This window comes from Coregonus lavaretus (genome assembly GCF_964263955.1).
Source record: "Coregonus lavaretus genome assembly, chromosome: 32".
Classification (NCBI taxonomy): domain Eukaryota; kingdom Metazoa; phylum Chordata; class Actinopteri; order Salmoniformes; family Salmonidae; genus Coregonus; species Coregonus lavaretus.
In genome coordinates this window covers 27,952,264-27,959,790 of record NC_140019.1, presented here as the reverse complement: position 1 = coordinate 27,959,790, position 7,527 = coordinate 27,952,264, and the positions used below count along the sequence as shown (strand labels likewise).

Sequence of the window (7,527 nt, the reverse complement as noted above, 5' to 3'; positions counted from 1 at the left end):
CCCCCCAAAGTCAATACTTTGTAGAGCCACCTTTTGCAGCAATTACAGCTGCAAGTCTCTTGGGGTATGTTTCTATAAGCTTGGCACATCTAGCCACTGGGATGTTTGCCCATTCTTCAAGGCAAAACTGCTCCAGCTCCTTCAAGTTCCGTTGGTGTACAGCAATCTTTAAGTCATACCACAGATTCTCAATTGGATTGAGGTCTGGGCTTTGACTAGGCCATTCCAAGACATTTAAATGTTTCCCCTTAAACCACTCAAGTGTTGCTTTAGCGGTATGCTTAGGGTCATTGTCCCGCAGGAAGGTGAACCTCCGTCCCAGTCTAAAATCTCTGGAAGACTGAAACAGGTTTCCCTTAAGAATTTCCCTGTATTTAGCGCCATCCATCATTCCTTCAATTCTGACCAGTTTCCCAGCCCCTGCCGATGAAAAACATCCCCACAGCATGATGCTGCCACCACCATGCTTCACTGTGGGGATGGTGTTCTCGGGGTGATGAGAGGTGTTGGGTTTGCGCCAGACATAGCGTTTTCCTTGATGGGCAAAAAGCTAAATTTTAGTCTCATCTGATCAGATTACCTTCTTCCATATGTTTGGGGAGTCTCCCACATGCCTTTTGGTGAACACCAAACGTGTTTGCATATTATTTTCTTTAAGCAATGGCTTTTTTCTGACCACTCTACCGTAAAGCCTTAGCTCTGTAGAGTGTACGGCTTAATGTGGTCCTATGGACAGATACTCCAATCTCCGCTGTGGAGCTTTACAGCTCCTTCAGGGTTATCTTTGATCTCTTTGTTGCCTCTCTGATTAATGCCCTCCTTGCCTGGTCCGTGAGTTTTGGTGGGCGGCCCTCTCTTGGCAGGTTTGTTGTGGTGCCATATTCTTTCCATTTTTTTATAATGTATTTAATGGTGCTCTGTGGGATGTTCAAAGTTTCTGATATTTTTTAATAACCCAACCCTGATCTGTACTTGTCCATAACTTTGTCTCTGACCTGTTTGGAGAGCTCCTTGGTCTTCATGGTGCCGCTTGCTTGGTGGTGCCCCTTGCTTAGTGGTATTGCAGACTCTGGGGCCTTTCAGAACAGGTGTATATATACTGAGATCATGTGACAGATCATGTGACACTTAGATTGCACACAGGTGGACTTTATTTAACTAATTATGTGACTTCTGAAGGTAATTGGTTGCACCAGATCTTATTTAGGGGCTTCATAGCAAAGGGGGTGAATACATACGCATGCACCACTTTTCCGTTATTTATTTTTTAGAAATGTTTGAAAGAAGTCGTTTTTTTCATTTCACTTCACCAATTTGGACTATTTTGTGTATTTCTATTACATGAAATCCAAATAAAAATCCATTTAAATTACAGGTTGTAATGCAACAAAATAGGAAAAACGCCAAGGAGGATTAATACTTTTGCAAGGCACTATATCATTCAAAAAAAATTAAAACAAGAAGTTTACTCTAGTCCCATTCAATAATAAAGCCATCCAATGTAAGTATAATAATTGTTTCATCCATCATTGCATAGCTCATAAAGCATTCAGCAATTCATGTTACTACTTAGGTAATAGGATTCTGTCCAATAGTAATTATTCTAAATGCATTTTTATACAGAGCAGCAAAGTCCATACTTATAATTATTTATATGTAGGAAGCATTGAATTTGTGTTTCATACAGCACCTTGCAGGGACACTTTGAGGCATAATCAGATATCATTTTCTTATGAACTAAACAAACAAATCAGATCCAGCAACGAAATCTACAAATAATTTCACATTTATGGCATTCAGTACCTGTGTCAAACCAAGATATTTCTGATAGAGCACCTTATTCCTAGAGCCTAACCCATCCGTGCTTTACTGTGCTTCAACAAGGGTATGGTAAAATACCTGTTTATACAGTCTCTTAGTAATCCCTTGTCTCCCCGCCCACCTGCTTATCGCTTTACATTTAGTTCTGCTGGCTCAGCACGTCGAAAGACATGATAATGGCCATGTCAGTGGAGCCACCTCCACCCCCACTGGCTGCCAGTTTGAGCTGAGACATGTTGGCCCCGGTGAACACCTCTCCCTCCCACACACGGCTCTTATTGAGCTGCAGCTCCATCAGCTGCTCCCCCAGCACGCTCACCCTCTGGGCCCCGGGAACCCTGACCCTGAAATGCACCCAGGACAGGGGCTCCAGGAGACCCCCGCGGGGCTCGAACAGCACACTACCCCTCTGCCAGGCTGTGTAGGTGCAGGGGAACGGAGGCCAGCTGCTCTCTGAGCTGTTGCGCAGCACAAAGTCACATAGCATTCTGAAGTCCTGGTCAGTGGAGGACTTGGCGTAAAGGCCCAGCTTGTAGACTCCGGCCTCGGGTAGGGCCACGCTGATGGTCACTTTGCTGCTGTTGTAGGTGAAGAAGATGTGCCGGGAGAGTGGGTGCCCCAGTCTCTTGCGTTGTTCCTTGAACAGCACAGCGTGGAGCTCCAGGTCTTGTTGGTTTTGGAAGGTAATGTTGCATTTGCCTTGCTGGGTGCTCACCAGCACCCCCGTGTGGCTGAACTTGGAGAGGCCGGCGTCTTGCGTCCGGATTCCAGGCCCACAGGCAGTGCTAAGGGCAGGGGGGAAGAGCTCGTTGAGGTTGATAGCGCCTTCTGTGCAGCGCAAGAGGAAGTTGCCTCCGTTCTTGAAGCCGTCTTGGGGCCGCTCGTAGTCACGAACAAACACAGACAACCTATAGTAACCTAGATAGGGACAGAGGACATTACAGGTGAGGTGGTCAGATTGGATTTGAGTGGCCAGACACCTCTTGGCTATGGACGGGTCAAGGTCTTTGTGGGTCAGTTCACACAGCATCATGAGTGGTCTGGAGGTGTGCAGGACCAGCTCGAAGGAGCCAGTCTTCGACACTGCAGCCTCTGCCCCGTTGCTGCACTTCTTCACTCCCAGGCTCTCTGCGTTCCGCTGCAGACCCCAGGACAAGAAGGGGTTCTCAGGGAGTTCTTCCATTGGTTTCTGTTCTGGACACTCCACCAGGAGGGAGCAGACCCAGCTGAACGTCCCTGAGTTGTTACCTGGCCGGGCAAAGATCATGACGTCATACGTGCCACCTGTAGGGGGCAGCAGTCGTAACCTCATGCTCTCCCGGGTCACAGTGAGCAGGCCAGACGAGCTGTTGACTGCTTTGGGTCCACAGCCGTTCCGCTGAGAGATCTGGTAGGTGAAGTCGACAGGCTTGGTGAACTTCATGGACACCGAGGCCTCACCATTTTCTGTACAGAAACAGCAATTTGAATCAACATATTGTGTAGGCCTGAATGATGGTAACTCTTTAACACATATTCATCTACAACTAATTTATGACTAACTGTGAATAACTGCTGTGAACAGTGTCCACTTTCCCGAAGTGTTAGCCATACCGTTTATACTGTATAATTCAACCTTGAGCACTAGTCTCCAGGTTTTTATGGACTGTGCCGCCATTTTGGTTCTATATGGATGTGGGACTGACCTGTGACCAGCAGGAAGTGTTTGGGGTGGAGGAGGGTCAGGCCCAGTCTGTAGAACTCAGAGGTCTTTAGAACCCTCTTCTCAAACTCCTCCAGTGGGATGGGATTGTCCAGCAGCTGCCACTCTTGCTCATCTGGACAGTGGGAGTTGATGAAGTCCTCAGGGTCTGTCAGGAAGTAGAAGTCATCGTACCTGGACGACAAGGAGAATGGCTTAATAGCAGAAACGCTAATGCTAATCCAAATGCTAATTGAAAGCGACAACGCTTGGGAGATGTTGCAGTAGTTTTCAGAAGGTTTTTTGAAATAAATTCCACAAGTACACTCTTAGAAAAAAAGATGGTATCTTGAACCTAAAAGGGTTCTTTGGCTCTCGCCATAGGAGAACACCTTGAAGAACCCTTTTTGGTTCCAGGTAGAACCCTTTAAGGTTCCATGTAGAGCCCTTTCCACAGAGGGTTCTACATGGAACCCAAAAGGGTTCTATCTGGAACTAAAAAGTATTCTACCTGGAACCAAAAAGTGTTGTCATTTGGGGACAGCCGAAGAACCCTTTTGGAACAATTTTTTCTAAGAGTGTAGTGAGATAATTCCGGGCTTATTTGGCACTAGCACTGTTGTATGTATGGTCCTGTGGACCACCTTGTTAGAAGTGGTCCATTACAAAAATAGCCTTTGTAATGAGTGGCAATCATCATTACTTGTTTTCATCATTATCAAGCAACACGGTTCTTAATATGGAGACATTCCATGCATGAATAACCCACAGGGCTTATTTTAAAATAGCTAATCAGACACTAGTTTTTTTTGCTATTCTTAGTGATTCAATTGCATCTGTTGGCAGCTTGTCAACATAATAAAGGTTGTGCTCAACAGTATAGTATGTACTTAACTCTGTGCTAGCACAGTTAGCAATCATGTAGGCCAATTGCTTTACTAGGAACTCATATTCACCTCTTAATAAAGGCTTTGTTGTCCATGTCTACTCTCCCTGCTCCCCAACAGGCGTCCAGTAGATACCAGTGGCCTCCCAGTTTCACTGCATTCCACATGTGGAGGGACTTGGTGTTTTGGTAGCTCTGGCCTTGCCTGTACCCAATACCTTTGCCATGGCCAGACACCTCTTGGCATTCGATTCCTGCCTCCCTGCAACGAAGCACGAAACATGTAAGGGTGGAGTGCCTGAGGTGTCTATTACTGGCGATGGCATGCAGTTTAAGACCACTCAATTGTCAATGTGTTCGATGTTTTTATTTTATTTTTACCATTTATAAAGACATATAAGAGTATTTTTCAATGGTCCAAATGCTGTCTTACTGGCACATCTGCATGCAGACGCTGGAGTATCCACAGCACACGCCCCGACCCGTCTCAATGACCCTGTCTGGGGAGCACAGCTTGTCCGTCAGGCCAAGATAGCCACTCACGTCGTACTCTGCAAAAAGAACCGCCCAGGGAAGGACATGTCAAGAATTATGCCACCACCTTGCATAACTCAAAATGTCACGATAAAGGTTTTGAGTTCACTCTGCAATCAGCTTTCCTGGAAAGACTCCATGTCTTACATCGAGACGTGAAAAAAGATACAGTGTAATTTAAATTGAATTATAATGATTTAATCCCACACTATAACCACGGGACTGCTTGCCTATTTCATTAGATAAAGAGGCCACTTATCACGTCAGACTGAAACTGTGTGCGGCTATTTCATAAACATTTCCAGTGGACCCAGAGTGAGATGAATGTCTATCTTAATGAACGGCTCTCCTCGTTTGGTTGAACCGCAAGGTCCCATCCACTACCAGCTGATCCCTGTATATACGCAGGGGAAAGACCTTATGGTAGCATTGTTAGGACAGCTGTGTAGGGATGGAAAGTTTGTGATGTATGTCTAGTATGGTAAAGAGCCTAATGAGACCAGCTCTTGCCTTATAGTATGTGGCTCTAGAGTAAAGCCCACTGATGCACAGTGTTCTAGTGGTGTCATGTTGTTGGCAGGTTGCTGCAGTGTTGCTGCACTGTCGTGAGTAAGCCGTGGGTTGGATAACTGAGAAGGTGTGTGCGAGTGTATGGCTGTTAGAAGTGTGTGTGTGTGTGTGTGTGTGTGTGTGTGTGCATGTGTGTGTGTGTGTTACTGACCGATGTTGTGGCAGAGCCAGATCCAGATGGCTCTCAGTTTCTCCAGCTCATTCTGCGCTCCTTCTGTGATGGTCTGGGTGATGGTCGGAACTGAGAAGATCCTTTGACTGCGCAACTGCAAAACAAACAGGAGTTATGGAGAAAAAGAAACGTAAATGCACACACACACACACACACACACACACACACACACACACACACACACACACACACACACACACACACACTCACTCAAGCATTTACGTGCACAAATATACAAAAGTATATACAATATACACACGCACAGACACACATATTTACACAGTTGTAGCCTATGCACAAAAACACTACAGTATTAGAAACTCACTTTTCCAGTATTGATGGCATGGTTATCCACCCTGCTGAAGACCTCTGTTGTGGCAAAGAGCTCCTTTCTGAGCTTTTTTTTTGAGATGCTTCCACTCTTCACTATACTAGAGCTCTGCCTTGGCCTTGGCTGGAGTTTGGGCTTCACCGGGGCTCTTCCCTCCACCTCACTCTGCACCTCCTCCCTCCTCAAAGTACTCTTCTTCACCACCCTGAGGGAGCAGGCAGCGCTCTCATCCGACAGCTGCCGCTTGGCCATGGGTCTCTGGGCCTCCGACTCCATGGCAGCCCATTTCTGACACAGAACTAGAACACTAGAACTAGCCTTGGACTGAGCCGCACTGGCAACAGTTGCCACTGTCGTTTTGGTTGCTACGTTTGACGCTACAGTTATGTGGCTTTTCATGATATTGTTGTTGTTATTTTGTGACAGAGTCTCCAGCTTCCACTCTTGCTGGACGACCGGCAGACTTTGTTTGTCGTCTGACGTTGTTTTTGAGGTGTCTTTAGAGCGGCCATCTTGGGGTTTGGAGGCTTTCTTTTCACCACTTTCCCCAGTTTTGACCTCCTGACCTGAAGTCTTCTGCGTGGCCAGAGGGTAGGACTCCTCCTCGGTCACTTTAGTGTTGTTGCTGTTGTTGCTGTTGTTGCTGTTGTAGCAGTAGTGCTGTAGGTGGCTGTTGGTAGGGAGGGGGCAATGGACGCTGCGGTGGTTGTGGGATATCTTTGGGAATGGGACCTCTACAGACCTCATGTGAAGAATATTGCCCATCGTTTCCAGTTTTGGTTATATCGGAGCAGAAAACTGAAAGAGAAAAATAACAATTAATTAAAGATGCAATATTAAACCAACTAAAACTGAGCCTGGGAAACAGAGGTGTAAATAATAACACTGTAATAAGAGTGAAAGTTATTTGAATCTGCACCTCTCCACTGTGAAGTGAAGGGCAAATCATCTTAAATTCAGAGTGAAACTTGGAATCTTCAAAAAAGACAATGGTGTGAAAAGGAAGGTCCACACTCTAGGCTAACTCAAGGTAATGCTGCTGGATAAAAACAATATGTATCAGATTATACCTGAAGGCAGATGGTTGCTATAGATAGTGTGGGTAAATAGTAGCTCTATGATATCTACTTCCTCCATACATCTGAACTCATATGTAGTCCCCTGTAGCTCAGTTGGTAGAGCATGGCGCTTGCAATGCCAGGGTTGTGGGTTTGTTTCCCACGGGGGGCCAGTATGAAAATGTATGCACTCACTAACTAACTGTAAGTCGCTCTGGATAAGAGCGTCTGCTAAATGACTAAAATGTAAATATGCCCTTTATACACACAAATATACTTCCGTAAATAAATGACAGAGGAAGTCATTACAAAGAGAGCCCATGCTATTGCACTTGACAAGCTAATTAAGATCAAATACAAGTTTTTCTCTGTGTGTTTATGAAAATGTGACAGCAATATGTGAGCTGCAAATTATTTGTGCTATGTTCAGATTATGTTGTTTTAGTGTGCTATGTTAATCTTATAGCAGCAGTC

General features: G+C 45.6%; 1 protein-coding gene across 1 annotated transcript; it reads right to left on the bottom strand.

The window, feature by feature from the left end:
* Positions 1-1,960: 1,960 nt before the first annotated feature.
* On the bottom strand, positions 1,961-6,760 carry ky (kyphoscoliosis peptidase; the record flags this gene model as incomplete). The annotated part of the gene is made up of 6 exons (XM_084150139.1): positions 1,961-3,267; positions 3,507-3,697; positions 4,459-4,650; positions 4,822-4,939; positions 5,644-5,758; positions 5,990-6,760. 6 exons carry the CDS (start codon positions 6,758-6,760, stop codon positions 1,961-1,963), a joined length of 2,694 nt encoding a protein of 897 aa, XP_084006265.1.
* Between the last annotated feature and the right edge of the window lie 767 nt (positions 6,761-7,527).